This window comes from Cottoperca gobio, chromosome 14 (genome assembly GCF_900634415.1).
Source record: "Cottoperca gobio chromosome 14, fCotGob3.1, whole genome shotgun sequence".
NCBI lineage: Eukaryota > Metazoa > Chordata > Actinopteri > Perciformes > Bovichtidae > Cottoperca > Cottoperca gobio.
In genome coordinates this window covers 24,397,276-24,420,370 of record NC_041368.1, presented here as the reverse complement: position 1 = coordinate 24,420,370, position 23,095 = coordinate 24,397,276, and the positions used below count along the sequence as shown (strand labels likewise).

The window sequence follows — 23,095 nt, the reverse complement described above, 5'->3', positions numbered from 1 at the left end:
TACAAACTTACCTACATATTTACCTACCTACATACTTACATACTTACTTACTTACCTACATACTTACTTACCTACATACTTACTTACCTACATACTTACAAACTTACCTACATATTTACCTACATACTTACATACTTACAAACTTACCTACATACTTACTTACCTACATACGTACAAACTTACCTACATATTTACCTACATACTTACATACTTACTTACTTACTTACCTACATACTTACTTACCTACATACTTACTTACCTACATATTTACCTACCTACATACTTACATACTTACTTACCTACATATTACCTACCTACATACTTACACACTTACTTACCTACATATTTACCTACCTACATACTTACATACTTACTTACCTACATACTTACCTACATACTTACATACTTACTTACCTACATACTTACAAACTTACCTACATACTTACCTACATATTTACCTACATACTACATACTTACATACTTACATACTTACATACTTACAAACTTACCTCCATACTTACAATTACTTTACATACTTACTTACCTACATACTTACAAACTTACACATACTATACTTACATACTACATCTTACATACTTACCTACATACTTACCTACATACTTACATCTTACATACTTACAAACGTACCTACATACTTACATACTTACTTACTTACCTACATATTTACCTACATACTTACATACTTACATACTTACAAACGTAACCTACATACTTACAATACTTACATACTTACAAACTTACCTACATACTTACATACTTACATACTTACCTACATACTTACATACTTACATACTTACAAACGTACCTACATACTTACATACTTACTTACTTACCTACATATTTACCTACATACTTACATACTTACATACTTACAAACGTACCTACATACTTACATACTTACTTACTTACCTACATACTTACCTACATACTTACAAACTACCTACATACTTACAGACTTACTTACCTACATACTTACATACTTACTTACCTACAAACTTACCTACATACTTACTTACCTACATACTTACCTACATAGTTACATACTTACTTACCTACATACTTACCTACATACTTACATACTTACTTACCTACATACTTACAAACTTACCTACATACTTACAAATTTACCTACATACTTACATACTTACATACTTACATACTTACAAGCTTACCCACATACTTACATACTTACATACTTACATACTTACCTACATACGTACCTAACATATTTACTTACATACTTACCTACATACTTACAAACTTACCTACATTACTTACCTACATATTTACTTACATACCTACCTCTATACTTACCTATATACTTCTACCATACTTACTGACATACTTACATACTTACCTACATACTTACAATACCTACCTATATACTTACCTATAGTACTTACATACCTACCTACATACTTACCTACTTACCTACATACTTACATACCTACGTATATACTTACCTACATACTTACAAACTTACCTACATACTTACATACTTACATACTTACTTACCTACATACTTACAAACTTACCTACATACTTACATACTTACATACTTACATACTTACCTACATACTTACCTACATATTTACTTACATACTTACCTACATACTTAGCAAACTTACCTACATACGTACCTACATATTTACGTACATACCTACCTCTATACTTACCTATATACTTACATACTTACTGACATACTTACATACTTACCTACATACTTACATACCTACCTATATACTTACCTATATACTTACATACCTACCTACATACTTACATACTTACCTACATACTTACATACCTACGTATATACTTACCTACATACTTACAAACTTACCTACATACTTACAAACTTACCTACATATTTACCTACCTACATACTTACTTACCTACATACTTACTTACCTACATACTTACTTACCTACATACTTACTTACTTACTTTACTTACCTACATACTTACAAACTTACCTACATATTTACCTACCTACATACTTACTTACTTACCTACATACTTACTTAACAACATACTTACTTACCTACATACTTACAAACTTACCTACATATTTACCTACATACTTACATACTTACTTACTTACCTACATACTTACTTACCTACATATTTACAAACTTACCTACATATTTACCTACATACTTACAAACTTACCTACATATTTACCTACATACTTACATACTTACTTACTTACCTACATACTTACTTACCTACATATTTACCTACCTACATACTTACATACTTACATACTTACAAAACTTACCCTACATACTTACATACTTACTTACTTACCTACATATTTAACATACATACTTACATACTTACCCTACATACTTACAAACTTACCTACATACTTACATACTTACTTACCTACAAACTTACCTACATACCTTACTTACCTACATACTTACCACATAGTTACATACTTACTTACCTACAGATCTTACCTACATACTTACATACTTACTCCTACATACTTACATACTTACTTACCTACATACTTACAAACTTACCTACATACTCTTACCCTAAAGATTTACTACATACTTACATACTTACATTACTTAACATACTTACATACTTACATACTTACCTACATATTTACCTACATACTTACATACTTACTTACCTACATACTTACAAACTTACTACATACTTACCTACATATTTACCTACATACTATACAATACTTACATACTTACATACTTACAAACTTTACCTCCATACTTACATTACTTACATACATTCTTACATACTTACCTACATATTTACTTACATACTTACATACTATACTTACCTACATATTTACCTACATACTTACAAACTTACCTACATACTTACACTACATACTTACTTACTTACAAACTTACCTACATACTTACATACTTACATACTTACATACTTACCTACATACTTACTTACATATTTACCTACATACTTACCTACATATTTACTTACATACTTACCTACATACTTACAAACTTACATACTTACCTACATACTTACTTACATATTTACCTACATACTTACCTACATACTTACCTACATACTTACATACTTACATACTTACCTACATACTTACCTACATACTTACCTACATACTTACATACTTACATACTTACCTACATACTTACCTACATATTTACCTACATACTTACCTACATACTTACCTACATACTAACTTACCTACTTGCCAACCTGTCTACTATATAATATATAATAAAACAGAAATATAAATGTATGTCACATTTGAACAATAAGTACATACATATACTTACCAAGTGTAAATAAGCATTTACACTTGATGTTATACTCGTTTATTTATTGAGTCATGTATTTATTATAAGTCAGCATTTAGTTTGACCTGAAACACAGCTGATGACTTCTGCGTGAACAGTTTCTATTCTTTTATTCTCTATTGTGCTGTGAGACGCCTCCTCTTTGTCTCTTTACAGTTTCACTTCAGAAAGGAGACGAAGCTGCTGCTGTCCTTCAGCTGACCTCCCCGCTTCCTGTGTGTGTGTGTGTGTGTGTGTGTGTGTGTGTGTGTGTGTGTGTGTGTGTGTGTGTGTGTGTGTGTGTGTGGATCAAGCTTTTTTCAAATATTACTATTATTTTAGTTTGACACACTGAGTTGTAAAGTTTTAAGGATTTTACTTTATTCAATTTATTTATTTCAGCTGTTTTCTTTTAATTCTTTATTATAGTGCATTAGTTAATGTACATCCACTTACATATGATGTTGCATTTCTATAATGTTAATATGATTTATAGTGAAAACATACAACACACATAAAACACAAAACAAAGATTTTATTTTATTTATGTTTCAAAATTAAACATGAAACAGGGAAATGCGTCTTAATATCTTAATATCAACTTGACAGTAGTGAAAGTTTGTCTCTTTCAAAATAATATTATATACAGCAATATGTTTTACAGGATCACAACAGGGAATGTGGGATTATTGTTATCTTTATTATTATTTCTATAATTTATTATGTATACAATTAGTTCATGGACAAAAACAATATTTTTGTATTATTATTACTACCATTATTATTATTATTATTATTATTATTACTATTATTATAATTACTATCATTATTATTATTATTATTATTATTATTATTATTACTATTATTATAACTACTATTATTATTATTATTATTATTATTATTATTATCATAACTATTATTATTGTCATTATTACTATTATTATTATTATTATTATTATTATTATTACTATTATTATTATTACTATTATTATTATTATTATTATTATTATTGTTATTATTACTATTATTACTATTATTATTATTATTATTATTATTACTATTATTATTATTATTATTATTATTATTATTATTATTATTATTACTATTATTATTATTATTATTGTTATTATTACTATTATTACTATTATTATTATTACTATTATTATTACTATTATTATTATTATTACTATTATTATTATTATTATTATTATTACTATTATTATTATTATTATTATTATTATTATTAATATTACTATTATTATTATTATTATTATTATTATTATTATTATTATTATTATTATTATAGTCCGGATATAAAAGTTGTTTATATTGTTTGTCAGCCTTTTAAAGATTAAGTAAGAAGTACAATATTTCCCTTTTGTTGTGGAGTAGAAGTATAAAGTATATAAAATGGAAATACTCAAGTAAAGTACAAATACAACGAATTTGCACTTTCCACCACTGATTTTAAATCTCTAAAAGTAAAAACCAAAATAAAATAAATACTTTTCACAATTTGTTTTCTGATTGTTGACTCTTAATTAAATCATTGTTTGTATTATTTATATTATTCATTATTTTGTTATTGCAGGAACAGAATGAATATAGAATATGCAATGTAGTGAGTTACATTTAAATTTTACATTTAAAAAGTATAAAACTATAAAAAGACAAATATGAACAAGAAACATTTAAACCAGGAGAAAGTTATATTGAAAGATTAATACAATATATGAAACATTAAAATAATGTACAATATTCTATTAAACCAGAGTATTGCACATCTGAGTTATTGTTAGAGACCAGTGAATGTTGCTCCTCTCTCTCTTTGATGGCAGCCTTTGAAATGCAGCAGCGGACTGTCATGCAAATGTGCAGATAGAGAGGAGATCGGGGAGGGGGGGGGGGGGGGGGGGGACCTGGACCTGCAAACCTGCTGCTGTGGATTCAACTTTATGTATTTCAAAGTTTGGGTTTGATTTCAAATTTGGTGACACGTCAGCAGGTGTACGTGTGGAGAGTGTGTGAGGAGGATGAAGTGGAGGTGAGGAAGAAGAGAGAAAGAGGAAGAGAGAGAGGGGGGGGGGGGGGGGGGTTAAGGGAGGGAGATAAGAGCAATAAAAGTCGCCATGTGACTGCAGGCGTTTTTAACAGGCGGCTGATGGAGCAGCCTCGCAGAGTGGACAGACAGGTGGAGGTGTGGACAGGTAGAGAACTCACAGTGATCACTTTACCTGCACATCAGGTGAGAGAGGGGAGAGAGGAGAGGCAGGCTGGATCCGCACTATGCTGAGGGAGTCCCCTCACCTGGAAAGATGTACGTGAGTTACCTGCAGCTGGACAAGGACCCCGCTATGTACCCGCCGCACCAGAACCCGGTGACCCGCCACCCGGGCCTCAGCCTCAGCCCGCAGAACTTCCCGGCTCCGCCGCAGTACTCGGACTTCCCCGGCTACCACCACCACCACCACCACCCGCACCACGGCATCAGCAACGACCAGCAGGCCGGGAACCCGGGCGCTGCAGGCGGCGGCTGGAGCTCGTCCTACCCGCCGCCCCCTCCGCCCACACGGGACGACTGGTCATCGCACTACGCTGCGGCAGCCGCGGCAGCAGCAGCCGGGGGGGCGCCCTCTATGGGGGGGTCCACCGTGCCCGGCGTGGTGGCTTCCACTTTGGGGTTCAACCCGGCAGAGTTCCCCGGGCAGCTGCCCGCGTCCCTAAACGCGTCGGTGGGGCAGCTGTCCCCCGGCTCCCCGCAGAGGAGGAACCCGTACGACTGGATACGACGCAGCTCCGCGCCGCCCACCAACCCCAGTAAGACTCCAGTTACTCACTAAAGTACAAGTCAGAAGTATTTACTTCACACAAACTAAACATGTATCTGAGTTACTCATTAAGATGCATTATTTATTATACGTGAAGATAATTCACACGAGCTCCACCTTCACCTGCTACATTAAAGCATCACACACTATAATCATATATATATATATATATATATATATATATATATATATATATATATATATATATATATATAATCACATAAAGTTTGATTTAAACGTTTCAGACTTTTCTTTAGTTTTACTACTTTCACTTCTTCCTCATGTTTAACCTCTATTTCATGCGCACCTCGCAGAACTTCAAACAAGCAACCAAAATAACATCCTTTTACCTTGCTTTGTACATGTTGATGTATTATTATTATTAGTATTATGTAATATCTCAACTGTTTCTGTAGCAAATACACATTTAGATTTATAATATACATATTCTTTGTTATTACTGGTCAGGATTGATTTCGTTTTAGGTTTTGTGCAATGACAATAAAGTAGTATTATAAGATATCTGATATATAATATTTCCATATAGAACTTAACAAGGTCGATATTCGCATATTTAAAAATCCCAATAGTATTGTTAATAATAGTTATGGACTTACTTTATAACCTTTATCTTCTTCTCCTCCACGTCAACGCATTAATATTCTTTAACCTGTGATCTTTGTAAATGTTTCACAGTTAGTGTTTTCTTTTATTCCCAGTAAAACCAACTGTTTCACATTTCAATATGAGGACAGAGATACTGAGAGCGGATAACAGCAGCAGACAGGAAACACTTTCATTTTAAATAATGATGCAGCTCTTATTTTATATTATTTTATGTGTTCACGCCAGAGCAACTTTTTAAAGCAATATGAAAGTTGTGCAACCTGCAGCAGAACCACCAGGATGAGGCAACAACCCTTCCTAAGAGTTATGAGCTGGACACGGACGTGGAAAGAGCGAATTAAGCAGCTTCATATTTTTCCCCGTGCAAATAACAACAATAGGCCAAAATAATAATAATAATATATTAATAATAATGATAATGATAATAACTGTTTGCCTGTTTAATCATATAATAATTAGGTTTCCAGATTTGTTTCGCATCTTAAAGCTTAAACTCAATGTTCCATCTTCCCCTTTACAGCACTTCATTTTATTATATATTTATAAATATGTTTTGCCAGTTAAATGTCTTCATGATCTCTTCATCTGTATGCAGTGGTCTAATGTAAGTTCATCTTATAATAAATAATAATAACTATTTATTTTTGCACTTTCTTAACAAGGGCTTTATAGAAAAATAAACAGATATAATAAAACAACAATAGAAGAAATAACAAACAACAAAGAGATAATTTAAAGCTATTTTAAGCACATTGTATAAATAGAACGGAGTTATATATAATATATAATATATAATATATAATATATAATATATATATATAAATAGAATATTAATAGGTAAGAGAGAAGAAGAGATATAATATATACTATAGAATATATAATATAGAATATGGAAGAGAGATATAGAAGATATAATATAGAAGATAGAATATATAATAGGAAGAGAGAATATTATAATAATAAGAGATAAGAGGTAAGATATAGAGATTAAGATATAATATATAATATATATAATATATATATATATAATATATAATAGGTAATAGTTAATATAAGATATAATATATATATATAATATATAAATATAATATTAATATATAATATATAATATATAATAGAGAATATATAATATGTAAGAGTAATATATAATATATAATATATAAATATAATATAATATATATATATAATATATAATATGTAATATATAATATATAATATATAATATATAATATAATATATAATATATAATATATAATATATAATATATAATATATAATATAATAGAACATGCTGATGGTGTTCTGCTCCCTGGTGAAATATTCCCACCGTCGCGGATCAAACGTGTGAAGCCGGTTTAGAGGCGACGTGAGGCCGTTGTGATGTTAATGTTCCCGCTGGACGAGACTCCAGGGGGGGGGGGGGGGGGGGGGGGCTTTGTCCTCCGCTTGTCTCTGGGCGGAGAAGACAAGAAGTTACAAGACAGTCCGCACTTTGAAGTGTGACCCGAGTGTGTGTGTGTGTGTGTACGTGTGTGTGTGTGTGTGTGTGTGTGTGTGTGTGTCTCTGTGTGTGCGCGTGTGCGCGTGTGCGTGCGTGCATGCGTGTGTGTGTGTGCGTTTGTGTGTGTGTGTGTGTGTGTGTGTGTGTGTGTGTGTGGGTGAATAGAGTCAAAACTGTAACTCACAGATATCAGCTGAAACTTCTCCACTCACACACATTATATTAAAAGCTCTCTGACATGTGATGTTTAAATATGTAAATGAGGCATTATGTCATTAAATGTGTGTAATCTCCTGCATGTAGTGAGTGTAGCGTGTATAACATGAGCTGTGAGTGACATGTGAACAAAGCCCTCTGCACAAAGCTGCAGAATATAGAGAGGAATGAAAGTGGAAAGTTTGGTGTATGTAAGTGCTGCTGAAGTGGAGACTTCTGCTGAAGAGTGTGAGAAAAAGCTCCTTTAGAGAAAAGCTCCTTTAAAGATATGTATTGTAACATTCATACATGTTGTACACACTACAGGTGAACAGAGTCATACATGTTGTACACACTACAGGTGAACAGAGTCATACATGTTGTACACACTACAGGTGAACAGAGTCATACATGTTGTACACACTACAGGTGAACAGAGTCATACATGTTGTACACACTACAGGTGAGTCATACATGTTGTACACACTACAGGTGAGTCATACATGTTGTACACACTACAGGTGAGTCATACATGTTGTACACACTACAGGTGAACAGAGTCATACATGTTGTACACACTACAGGTGAACAGAGTCATACATGTTGTACACACTACAGGTGAACAGGGTCATACATGTTGTACACACTACAGGTGAACAGAGTCATACATGTTGTACACACTACAGGTGAACAGAGTCATACATGTTGTACACACTACAGGTGAACAGAGTCATACATGTTGTACACACTACAGGTGAACAGGGTCATACATGTTGTACACACTACAGGTGAACAGAGTCATACATGTTGTACACACTACAGGTGAACAGAGTCATACATGTTGTACACACTACAGGTGAACAGGGTCATACATGTTGTACACACTACAGGTGAACAGGGTCATACATGTTGTACACACTACAGGTGAACAGGGTCATACATGTTGTACACACTACAGGGCGCTGCAGCAGGCTTTGGGTAATTCTGCACCTTCAGTGTTCGTCCACTAAACGTTAGTTTCCGCACTGAGCGCTCAGATTGTTGTTCTAAGTTCTGACGACATTATAAAAGAAGCTACAGAGAAATAAAACCTGTTTCTTTCCCTTTCACTTGATCCGCTCTGTTTGTTATTGTTTCTGCACCGACAGTGTCTGACTACATTATGAAGAGGAGCCTACAGAGACATACAACTTTACCTTTACCTTGATGCGGTCTGTCTGTTGTTGTGTCATGTGACTTGTTGGCGGCGGACACGTGAGTGAGAGTTGGAGAGGGGAGCCGGTGTTGTCACAGTTTGTTGTGTTGGAGAACAGAAAGCGTTGCTAAGTGTTGAATGTCATGGATGAAGGTTTGAGAACATGGATGTGACGTGAGATGCCAGAGCGAGACTTCTCGTTGAGCGAGACTTTAGACTCCATAACAAACAGAACAGATCAAGTGGAAGGTAAAGCTTCCACGCTGTAGACACTTCTAACAACAAGCTGTGCAGAAACAAACCTTTAGTGGACGAACATCAAGGATCACACTGCAGCACGTGTTGCGCCTGCAGCGCTCTCTCTCAATACTGGACCAATTTCAAACTTTGTTGTCTCCCTTACTAATTTTGATATGTAAGATATGTAAAATAAGTGAATAAAAAGTAAATCTAATAACAAATAATATTCTAAATAAATATAGGCATTTATTAATTGATAAATATGAAACAAATTAATATTCTGTTTAAATTTGCAAATTTATTTATTTACCTATATAATAATTATCCTATTTATTTACTTATTTATTTTTGCATTTCTTTTAGAATTAATTAATTTCATCCATTAGGTTTGGGGTAATAAATAGGGGGGGGAAATGCAAAGGGAAAATAATACATAAATAAATATATACATAAATATATACATAAATAAATATATACATTTGGAAATGAGTGATACATTATAAATGCAAAAAAAAGAGAAGAAATAAATGGGAAGATTAAATAATCAATTGCTCCCCTATTTACTTCCCCAAACTTAATGAATTGCATAAAGAAAATATTACATAAATATAAAATTCCATAATAAAAAAAATAAAAAAAGGAAACTAAATGGTTAGTTCGTAAATAAATATAAGTAATAAATAAATAAAGGAGACAATTAAAACAGAAATATCAATTTAAGCCGACATTTGATCAAATAATTGATGCCTATATTTATTTTTAATATTATTTGTGGTACATTTAATGGCAAAATAATTCATTTATCAAGTCATTTCTTTTTATTTTGGCAGCTTCCGTCCTCCATATAAGGTTTTAGTGAAGAAGCTTGAATCAGGACTCGGGTAGCTTAGCTTAGCACAAAGACTGGAAGCAGGGGGAAACTGCTAGCATTGCTCTGTCCAAGAAATACAAAGACAACCCTTTGTTTAGAGAATGAGTAACTGCAGTAAGTTCTCTGCAGACACTGAAGAGCTCTTTGAGTCACTTGACGAGCGTCTCTCAGCTCGTTATCAGCTGATGGAGAATCAAACTGTTGGTTTTCACTTTCAGGCAAATGAAGCAGAAAGACTTCAGTGCGGACAGATGTTCCCCCGAAACTAAAATGTTTGAGTTTTAATTCCCCCCCGGTGACCGAGTAGAGGACAGACGGTGTGTGTGTTTAAAGAAGACACTGATGTGTGTTTAGTGTTAATATTGAATCAGAGCGTGTTAAGAGAGCTGAAGGCCTTTTAATTAACTTCAACACCAGCAGCTCTGCGTTTCTGCCCCGGGGTGTGTCTGTTATTCCCGTGTTTCCTCTCCACACGACACTGAAAGAGACTTTAAACGTTTAATGTTCTCAGCAATATATGAACTCGCTTTTACACACTGATATCTCCACCGTGGCTCAACACATTTTTACAATTCAAACTGCATTTGAAACGTCCATCTCTCTTTGCAAATATAGCCCTCACGAATCAATGTCAGTCCATACACACAGACGCACATACCTGGGGAGGAGCCGGTTTAGGTTCTTCTCTCGCATCCATATTGTAGAAATCTGCAGACATGTGAAGTCGTGCAGCTTCTCACGGTGCAAAAAGTCATACTGCGTAATGTACGCAGGGTTTATTGCTTGTTCCTTCAATGTTGTGGTTTGTCCTGCTGTACCTTTAAACCGTGTTGCACCAAACGTTAAAAACTATCTTAAAATGAAGAAAGATAAAAATGTAAACCTGTCTTTACATGTAAGTTTAGTTTTTACTCTAAACTTTGATTACATTTAATTGAACCAAAAGCAAAAGAATAATAAATACATTACACATTACAAATGTAGATCATTGTAAACAGCTTAGTAGGAATATTGTCTTTTTCAGAATACGGACATAAAGCTGAATAATTTGTGCATTTAAAGGTCAGCTGACGATGAAGTGAGACGTACAGTCTGACATCACCTTCAGGATTCTTTCTCCTCATCTCCGTCGAGGCTCTACGATTATAAAGACTTGTGACATGTTGTTTCTGCAGCATTAAATGGGAATATTCCAGATGTTTTGTGCATGATTTTAAAAATGCTTCTCTAAAATTCAGCCTCATACATTTGGTATTTTGTGGAAATGTACGTTTGAGTTAGAAAGATGTTAAATAAAGTTTGAAATGTTTCACAGCTGGACCTTCTGACAGCTTTGAGTCTATTTAAATGAAAAGCAGATATCGGTCAGTTTATGCAAATCCATCGGAGACAGGTCGAGTATTTGAATACAGGAGTCCTGGAGAAAACACACAGGATCCAGGAGTCCAGTAATACACTGACGTCAGTTTATATGTGTGTGCTTTATAACACATTATATTATATATTATCAAGTACTACAGCTTTTACAACAGTTGGTTTGATTTTGTGTCAATGAAGTTGAGTCATTAAACTAAATTAACGTATTAATTGATCTCCTGGGTCATTCCTGGATATCGGTGACTTGTGTAAACCTTTTGGGGAAAAGTGTTGTAAACATTACACATTATATAAGGTTACATGTTTAACCTCGAGGAACTGGTCTTAGTTGAGCTGAAGACCTTCACTTTAAATTGTATAAAATAAAGTGTGTTAATAATGTAAATATTCAAGGTTACTTACACACATCTCCCTTATTTCATCATATACACGTTTAAAAATATATATATATATTAGTAGTTCATGAGTAGCTCATTATATAGAACGTCACTTTTTTTGCAAAATGTAAAATAATAACAGAGATTTGCACAAACAAACAATTGCTGTTAATTATTTGAACTGTGCAAATTAACAGAGAACATGCTAAACATTCAACATAGTTGTTAGCTTGCATTACTGTCTTTGAGTTGCATTAAAGAAAAACGTATAATACTAAAACATGTAGCATAATGTAAACTGCTAATGTTAGCTTGCCTCACTAACTAGCTTCTAATGTAGCATTACTTCCCAGGCAAAGAGTTAGCATATCATTAGCTAACTACATTATTTTGTGGAATGATGCTACAGTTTAGGACCGGAACAACAGCTGTTTGGGAGCTGACATGCTGCTAAATGCTACGTTCACGCTAACGTTACTGGCTTTGTCCCGCTCTTTAATTTCTTGACTCTAATAAGAGTGATACACAACTATAAACAATTTGGAGGATTGTGTAATTTTTTTTGCCTTTTCAAAACCAAAAACGAAAGAAAATTATAATCAAGCATTTTGTCTGCTTTGACATAAGATGCTAATGTTAGCAGGTCTGGCTAGCTATCTTACCTTCTAGTAGTAACCTAGCAGAACTTCCAAGACAAAGAGTTAGCATATTATTAGCTAACTAAAAGTGCACTCGGAGAGCACAGACCTCTTGCAATGTTTATGTAAGTGAACAATACTGAGTGTATTTCAATGGCCTGTAGGGGGCAGCAACAGTTGTTAACCTGGTTATTTTTGTGTTTCTCAGATGGAAAGACGCGGACTAAAGATAAGTACCGTGTGGTTTACACCGACCACCAGCGTCTGGAGCTGGAGAAAGAGTTTCACTACAGCAAATACATCACCATCAGGAGGAAGGCGGAGCTCGCCACGACGCTGGGCCTGTCGGAGAGACAGGTACGCCAACACACACATATAGAACCTGGTTATTGCTCACGACTGCAGGGACGACTTTACTGCACTTTTACTGGATCCTTTTGAAGCATAATGTCCAGGTGTGAGATTCAATGTAGTGACGTGGAACTGGATGTGATGATTTAACAGTGATTTCAGAAAATGAAACAATTTGTCATTTTTTTTTATTGTCAACAAATCCCACAAAATAACCCAAACCAAAAACATGCCCATTGGTTCCTACGTAAGACGTAAATCTTAAAAACACAAATATTAAGTTTCGCATTTAATTTCAGTAATTTTGTGCTGTTCACTGTAGTTTTTATCAAACAAACAGGAGGAAACGGTGCATTTGTTTATTTTCAGCGTCGTATTATTCCCCACGGTGCTCCAGTGAGTGTTTGTGGCAGCAAATTACTCATCGTGGGATTAAGTCAAAATAAACTACAGGGTGTGTTTTTGGTAATTTAGGAACAGTGTGGCAAATGTATGTTTTAAAAAAAGAAGATATGTCAGGATGTGATACAAACACAACACTCAATTCTTGGTGTTGAAATATGCCAACAACTATTGGATGGATTGCCATGAAATTTGGTTCACCCATTCATGTTTCCCTGAGGGTGAATCGGTATAACTCTGGTGATACTTCATCATCGAGCGCCACCATCAGGTCAACATTTTAATGTGTCAAACACTTTGGTTTAAGACCAAATACCTGCAGACTTTGTGCTTTCTGATAATCAGTAAATGACAGCATGCTAACACGCTAAGCTACGATAGTGACCATGGAAAACAATACACCTGCTACACATTAGTATTTACTGTAAATATAGCAAATGGGCTAAAACATGTTGTAACTAGAAGGGCGCAGACCGCCGCCAAGGCTGTTTCCATAAGTGAAAAGTAATGTGTGCCCCGTGATTCAGATCCTCTCCAAAATGTAATAAGTGTTTCCTTCCACCAAGCTTCACACAACTCTGTCCAGTAGTTTTTGTGTAATCCTGCTTACAGACAAACAAACAAACAAACCAGAAGGGCAGTCGGGGAGCGCAGACCTCCGCCAAGGCCATGCCTTATCTCACAATGTTAACGCAAATAGAAAATACTGCGGGATCGGCCCTGTGATTTGGATCCGCTCCAAACTTTCACGGGTTCTTCCTTCGCTCATGGTACACCCTTCCACCAATTTGTATAAAAATCGAGCTGGTAGTTTTTCCGTAATACTCACAACTGAAACACAAACAAACCAAACTGAAACATGACATCCTCGGTGGAGATAAAATCATGCAGATATCTTGTTACTGTAAAAGCATGAAGTTACTTTGTACATATTTTCTTCTAATCCAGGTGAAGATCTGGTTCCAGAACCGCCGGGCCAAGGAGCGCAAGATCACCAAGAAGAAGCTCCAGCAGCCAGCCTCCTCCACGACCACGCCCACGCCTCCCAACGGCAGCAACGGCGGTGGAGGCCTCCATGGAAATGGCGGGAACAGCGTCGCAATGGTGACGAGCAGCAGCGGTAGCAACGGGCTGGTGTCCCCTTCCTCCCTGGCTCTGAACATCAAAGAGGAGTACTGAGGAAATGCTTTATTGGACGCTCACGTCGGGGATCTGGACTAAAAAGACGTTTTGCTCCACATCCTGCTCCTGCCACATTTATGTCGCGCTCTAAAAGCTAAAGCTTGTTGAATATTTTGAGAAAATGTCGACGGCGACGTCACCAGCAACCTACTTCTTCTCCCATCAGACTCTTGTTGGTGCAGATCATTTCTGATCAGCCGTTTGCTTGCTGGGATTTCAGCCTGTAAAAGAAAGTTTGGCCGGTTTGGTTGCACATCAACAGCTAACGGCAAGACTCTAACTGCAACAAGTTTGGAAAAAATGAGAAGCGAAACACATTTTGAGTTGTTTGTCCAAACGCATTTTTATTTCTGGCGGAGAACCCAAATTTCCCAAAGATACCGACATGTGGACAATTTCTATTTGATGGAATGATGCAGCCATAAAACACTCAGGGGTGAATTCACAAAAGGATTGCGAGGCTTTTACAGCCGCTAAACCTGCACAAATAATTCAAAAGGAAAACAAGTAATTCTCAAAGCACAAAGGGTGAGACGCAGCTCTTACTGCTCCTGTCAGATTTCTACGTATTTAAACAAGATAAAATGCTAAATGATCCCCTTTCTATGCAAAAACAGTCAAATTCACAAAGATGAGCGCTAACAGCCACACGAGGTGAAAGTGAGATGTTCGGTTCGGAGTTAAGCACATTTATAGCGACAGATGTTAAATCCAACATAAAGACTCTTTCTGTCGTTCTGCCTACAAAGGCGACATTTATTCTTTGCCACATGAAGAACTTCAGACACAGAAGCGTGTTTGTGCTGTTTTATCATCACAGACTTGAACGAACGTGAATTGGACCTTGAGAAGGAGCAGACCCTTCTTTGTGAATTCGCCCCTCAATGTAAACATTATTGAGCTTAATGTGATTCTCTCAGGAAGATGTGTTTGTTTTTAACTCCAAAGCTACTTAAAAAAATGAGGATTTTCAGGATAACTCCGGTTTTTGGATGTTTGTTTTTTGCTTGATGACGATGCATTAAAATAAAAAAGTATCCTGTTGCTTTAAGAAATGTTTTCTTAACAAATAAAGGCCTAATAAAGTTTATAATCCTCTGGCTGCAGAACCTCAGGGACAAACCTGCAGGTAACATAGAAGGTTGGTGCTGGAAGGTGTTTGAAATGTTTTGTCCGTCAGTCTGAATCCCTGAGACGTCTTCATCTTTAGGGTTCACTCAACCAAAGACGGAAAACCCAAAATGCAGAAATGCACCCTGGGAGTTTCACTTCTCCCAGGAATGTTTTAACGTCCACAAGCTTCTTGTACCTTTGACTGTTAAACACAGAAGCAGAAGAATGTGAGCAGCTTCCTTCTGTCTTTTCAGAATGAAGCTTTGTTCGATATTATTCTATTATATCAGCGGTGAAATGTAACAAATACATTTACTCAAGTACTGAAGTACAAACACGAGGTACTCGTGCTTCACTCCAGCATTTACATTTTACTGCACAATCAATACTTTCACTCGTAGTGAAGTATTTGTACAGTGTAGTATTAGTACTTTTACTGCAGTAAAGGATCTGAATACTGAGCAGAGGTTTGTAAACGATTATGATCAGACGTTTGTATTTAAGGACGTCTTGAACATTTTAAGCTTCAACTTAAAAACACAAGTTAAAAGTGCTTTAAAAAAGTGACGTAACTGAATTCAACATTAACCTATAACATTGTTTTTATTATCATGAGAAGAAACTTAATCACTTAATTTAACACGTATCGAAGACAAACAGCAAGTTTCCATCGTGTCTGACCAAATGCATGCTGGGAAATCTGCTAATATAATCATGTTTATTTTAAAACGTAATTTTAGTAAACTAAACATTTAAATCAAGTGTAAAATAAAACAATAAAAACATCTGCAAGTTGAATTAACGTGTAAATAATAAAACATACAATATCTTTGTATTAAATGTAACTTTTCTGCATTAAAATGTGTAAAAACTACTCGATATAAATATATATATATATATATATATATATTTATATGTATATATATATATATACATATAAATATACATATATAAATATATATATATATTTATATATATATAAAAATATATATATATTTATATATATATATATAAATATATATATATATATATATATATATATATATATTTATATATATATATATACATATAAATATATATATATACATATATAAATATATATATATATTTATATATATATAAATATATATGTATATATAAATAAATATACATAAATATAGATATAATTTCTTTTGTTGAGTTGTGTACTTATCAAATGTTTCCAACCAATAAATAAATAAAACTAGTTATAAAGTATTTATAAATAACATTATTGAAAGATTCAGTGTATAATATAATCGGCTCATCCACAATGTTTCAAGGTTTATTAAACAGAATTTATTTTCTTTGTGCACGAGATATTTCATACATTCTTCCAGCAGCATCACGTGCATCAGTCCGAGATGTTTAACGAGCTTCTTCGTCTCATTCTTCTGCAGAAAACGTTCCGTAGAAAGTGACTGCATCGTATTTACACGACAAAACACCAAGGAATGAATTTCAAACAAACAAAGACAGAAATGAAGAAAGACAAGAAGTGACACAGAACGAAAGAAAGAACAAAAGACGACACACACGCACGCACACACACTAATTTATGCAACAGTTGAGGTGTGGTGTCCAAAGGGCGAAGAGGAACACTGGGCAAACAGAGCGCAGGATCCTGCTATCTGCTGCAGTGTGTGTGTGTGTGTGTGTGTGTGTGTGTGTGTGTGTGTGTGTGTGTGTGTGTGTGTGTGTGTGTGTGTGTATGTGTGTGTGAGTGTGTGTGTGTGTATGTGTCTCTCTCTCTGTGTGTGTGTGTGTGTCCTCACTCAGACCTTTGTCCTTCTGGGTCCATTTCCCCTCCAACAACGGTCCTATCTCAACACTGATAGAGACTATCAGCAGTGTGTGTGTGTGTGTGTGTGTGTGTGTGTGTGTGTGTGTGTGTGTGTGTGTGTGTGTGTGTGTTTGTGTGTGTGTGTTGATCACGGAGACACAGCCGTCTTGAACTTGAGGTCTTAACTAGTTTTCAAACTAGTAACACAACATCATCCGATAAAACCTCCATTTAAACCCCTCAGACTCCGGCAGGGTAAGTGGTGCCTTCAGGTGCTCCTCGGATGCTCCCTTCTCTGTAGTTGGGAAGTAGTTTTTCTGACTGTGGTGTGTTCATGAGCTTTAAGTCGTAAACAACATGGACGTCACGTTGATACGTGTTTCCGAGAAGTTGTTTGGACTCACGTCAATATATATTCAGATTATTCTGATAACACATGAACACATGATGCCACATCTCGCAATGTTAACGAAAGTGAAACATAACGCAAGAATCCACCCGCTGACGGACACACTGAGCCGGAAACCCCCTCGGTGGATCCAGTTGGTAAATCTGGGCATTGATTTGATGGTTTTGCATAATTTGGCATAATAGAAGCATAAGTGTGAAATGAAAGAGGCCCAAGGATTGAGCCTTGGGTCATCCCTATCGACAGATTCTGCACATGAATGCAGAATCTGGAGGCAACGGGACACGATTCTGCCGTCAGAATCTTTCTGGTTTCTGTTTGTAGTTGTTGATCATGTTTGAGTTGCCTCTGGTTGCATGAAGGTAAACAGGCCGTGTGCAAAGCAAAGCAAAAGAGGCCGAAAAACGTATTTTCTTGCCCTTGGTTTTGACTCTTAGGCTGAAGACACTTTGTCATATCTTCTTGGTCGAGCTGGTTCAGACCTAAAGACCTAAAGAGGAAGTAGAAATGCAGAAAAAAGAATAAATACTTTATATTTATAACCTTTTTTTTTTTCATCAACATTTTATTGGCAAACACTATAATTGAGCATAAGTCAAGTAGGTTAAGTACTTTTTTGTGCAAAGATGCAAATGAAAGTGAACATGATTTTAAGAGTTTGGTGACTTGTGGTCTGCTTTTAACTTCAGCTGAGTCACAGTGTGAAGAAGGATGAAGTGAAGTTTACCAGAGGAGTCCGTACAGTTGAACAGAGAGAGTAGACACTCCCAGCTGCACTTCATTCACTCTTGATAAACTGCAATATGTTGGATAACCAGGATTAATGGCAGCGTGCCATAACCATAAAACTAAATCAAACACCTTAAAAAACTAGCACACGAAGTGTCGAGCGTCACAGGTTCAGAGAACTTCTTATTCATGTTACCCAATATCACACATCTTACCCCTCACTGTCCTCGGACCCTCGACAGTTAAAAGAAATTCAAGTTTTCTAAGAAATCGTCTTTGATTATTTGTTCTGACTTTTGAACTTGTTTTGGCGACATTATAATTACCAAAAGGAGAAATGTGTCCAATGTGCAACCAGTACCAATGAGAGGCACCGTGAGGCGGGTGGTGATGGTCCTGTGGTCCAGGACTCCTGTGGTGAGTTCACTGTCTGGATAAGAGCGTCTGCTAATCACCTGTAATGTAATGCAAGGCGAGTCATGCCTTCGCCATAGTAGGAAAGCAAATATCACCGTAATTTTTACTTTCCCCATTTCCCCATTTAATCTGTTTTACCACCAACTTTATGTGAACTCAAACATTATTTAAATATTAAAGGTTTCTGTGAAATGATTCAATGCGTAATAAATCTGTGTAGCAACGCAAAGCAAAGTGTTCGGAAATGTAAACTCATTATTTGATATTGTCCAACTCTAAAGTCTTAATTCAGTCCCATTTAAGTCTTCAGATCTACAAAGATTAGTAACTTAGAGTAAAAAGTTGTTTTCTGAAAAAGGAATTGAACATTTACACACTTTGTGATCATAACAAGCAGAAGGAGATCCACGTTGTGAGTAGCAACGGCTGTGTTCGTGTCTCATTTTTGGGTAAACAGAGCGTAATGAAAGCTGCTCGGCCTCTTCACCACCATAAAGTTTATGGGGGGGGGCAGTAAAAAAGGTTTCACCACAGAGACGCAGATATGTTTGTTGAGGAGGCGTGATGAGCTCTGATAGCAGCGATGGACGACAGCCAGAGGATTCACCACCAGATACACGTGGAAAACAATCCAAAAGGTTTTACAAGGTTGAAGTCAGAGTGAAAAACTGATCCGGACACGAAAATCTGTTTTTACTGTCGGAAGATTTCCGGGTTTAAAACAAAGGTTAAAAAGCCAAATGAAGAAAAGTGATCAGCTTCTGGATCACTGTTACATAACAGACAACAGATGTTTCTAAAACCCAAAAGTGTAAAACATGCACAGAAAGACTTCACGCACATTATAATATCACCGTAATACAAGTATGAACTCGATCCTCTTTGATGCCCTGAGAAATGAAAATTAAACATATAATATGAACATTTACGCATTAAAATGCCTACAAAAGACCTGCGTTATATATATTATTATATTATATATATATTATATGTAGCACTTACATTATCCCAAACAATTTTCAAACCCAAAAATATGTAATTTTAGTCGTAAGACCTCTAATGAGGGACATTGTAGATAAATAAATTAAATATAATAAAACATTTTCTGTTTTTTTAAAGGAAACAAGCTTTCTTAGAAATCAACCAGTTTAATCTCAGAGAATATCCGAGTTTCTTTCTCATAAATTTACAACATTAATCATAGAAATTCTGAGTTTGTTCTCTGAACATCATCCAGAACCCATTTCTCTCCTGTCATGGTGTCATCAGTCCTGTGTTGTATATGTAGTGAGACAGAGAAATGTGTAATGTTCCTGAAGGTAACGTTTCCTCTCTCCTTGCATGGTGTCATCAGTCCTGTGTTGTATATGTAGTGAGACAGAGACATGTGTAATGTTCCTGAAGGTAACGTTTCCTCTCTCCTGTCATGGTGTCATCAGTCCTGTGTTGTATATGTAGTGAGACAGAGACATGTGTAATGTTCCTGAAGGTAACGTTTCCTCTCTCCTGTCATGGTGTCATCAGTCCTGTGTTGTATATGTAGTGAGACAGAGAAATGTGTAATGTTCCTGAAGGTAACGTTTCCTCTCTCTCCTGTCATGGTGTCATCAGTCCTGTGTTGTATATGTAGTGAGACAGAGACATGTGTAATGTTCCTGAAGGTAACGTTTCCTCTCTCTCCTGTCATGGTGTCATCAGTCCTGTGTTGTATATGTAGTGAGACAGAGAAATGTGTAATGTCCCTGAAGGTAACGTTTCCTCTCTCTCCTGTCATGGTGTCATCAGTCCTGTGTTGTATATGTAGTGAGACAGAGACATGTGTAATGTTCCTGAAGGTAACGTTTCCTCTCTCTCCTGTCATGGTGTCATCAGTCCTGTGTTGTATATGTAGTGAGACAGAGACATGTGTAATGTTCCTGAAGGTAACGTTTCCTCTCTCTCCTGTCATGGTGTCATCAGTCTTGTGTTGTATATGTAGTGAGACAGAGACATGTGTAATGTTCCTGAAGGTAACGTTTCCTCTCTCCTGTCATGGTGTCATCAGTCCTGTGTTGTATATGTAGTGAGACAGAGAGATGTGTAATGTTCCTGAAGGCAACGTTTCCTCTCTCCTGTCATGGTGTCATCAGTCCTGTGTTGTATATGTAGTGAGACAGAGAGATGTGTAATGTTCCTGAAGGCAACGTTTCCTCTCTCCTGTCATGGTGTCATCAGTCCTGTGTTGTATATGTAGTGAGACAGAGAAATGTGTAATGTCCCTGAAGGTAACGTTTCCTCTCTCACCTGTCATGGTGTCATCAGTCCTGTGTTGTATATGTAGTGAGACAGAGAAATGTGTAATGTCCCTGAAGGTAACGTTTCCTCTCTCCTGTCATGGTGTCATCAGTCCTGTGTTGTATATGTAGTGAGACAGAGACATGTGTAATGTTCCTGAAGGTAACGTTTCCTCTCTCCTGTCATGGTGTCATCAGTCCTGTGTTGTATATGTAGTGAGACAGAGACATGTGTAATGTTCCTGAAGGTAACGTTTTCTCTCTCCTGTCAAGGTGTCATCAGTCCTGTGTTGTATATGTAGTGAGACAGAGACATGTGTAATGTCCCTGAAGGTAACGTTTCCTCTCTCTCCTGTCATGGTGTCATCAGTCCTGTGTTGTATATGTAGTGAGACAGAGACATGCGTAATGTTCCTGAAGGTAACGTTTCCTCTCTCTCCTGTCATGGTGTCATCAGTCCTGTGTTGTATATGTAGTGAGACAGAGACATGTGTAATGTCCCTGAAGGTAACGTTTCCTCTCTCTCCTGTCATGGTGTCATCAGTCCTGTGTTGTATATGTAGTGAGACAGAGACATGTGTAATGTTCCTGAAGGTAACGTTTCCTCAATCTCCTGTCATGGTGTCATCAGTCCTGTGTTGTATATGTAGTGAGACAGAGAAATGTGTAATGTCCCTGAAGGTAACGTTTCCTCTCTCCTGTCATGGTGTCATCAGTCCTGTGTTGTATATGTAGTGAGACAGAGACATGTGTAATGTCCCTGAAGGTAACGTTTCCTCTCTCTCCTGTCATGGTGTCATCAGTCCTGTGTTGTATATGTAGTGAGACAGAGACATGTGTAATGTTCCTGAAGGTAACGTTTCCTCTCTCCTGTCATGGTGTCATCAGTCCTGTGTCGTCTCCCCTCTGAGCAGCGTCAGCGTTGTGTTTGTCTGCAGAAGCTTCATAAACTGTTTCTCCAGTTTTAAGACACTTTCTACATCCTGGTGTTTTTAACTCTATATTTGAAGGATGAAGGATTTTAGTCCTGAACGTCTGGATCTTAAGTTCTCAGAGAAACAAGCTGACAAACGTTAGCGGCAGCCGAACAGCGTGCAGGAGAAACTGCACGCTAGAAAGCTAGTAGAAAGCTGACTGTAGTGACGGGCAACTGGACAAAAGCAACTTTTGTATTTTATTGTATTGTTTAGATAAAAATTGTTTTCTAGATTCCCAACCTTAAATGCCTTTTACCCTTTTTTTGTATTTATTTGTTT

General features: G+C 36.0%; 1 protein-coding gene across 1 annotated transcript; it reads left to right on the top strand.

Annotated features, from left to right (window-relative positions):
- Positions 1–5,629: 5,629 nt before the first annotated feature.
- On the top strand, positions 5,630–15,094 carry cdx1b (caudal type homeobox 1 b). Its single transcript, XM_029447622.1, has 3 exons — positions 5,630–6,131; positions 13,371–13,519; positions 14,864–15,094. The coding sequence occupies exons 1-3, from the start codon at positions 5,630–5,632 to the stop codon at positions 15,092–15,094; spliced, it is 882 nt and encodes a 293-aa protein (XP_029303482.1).
- Positions 15,095–23,095: the final 8,001 nt, after the last annotated feature.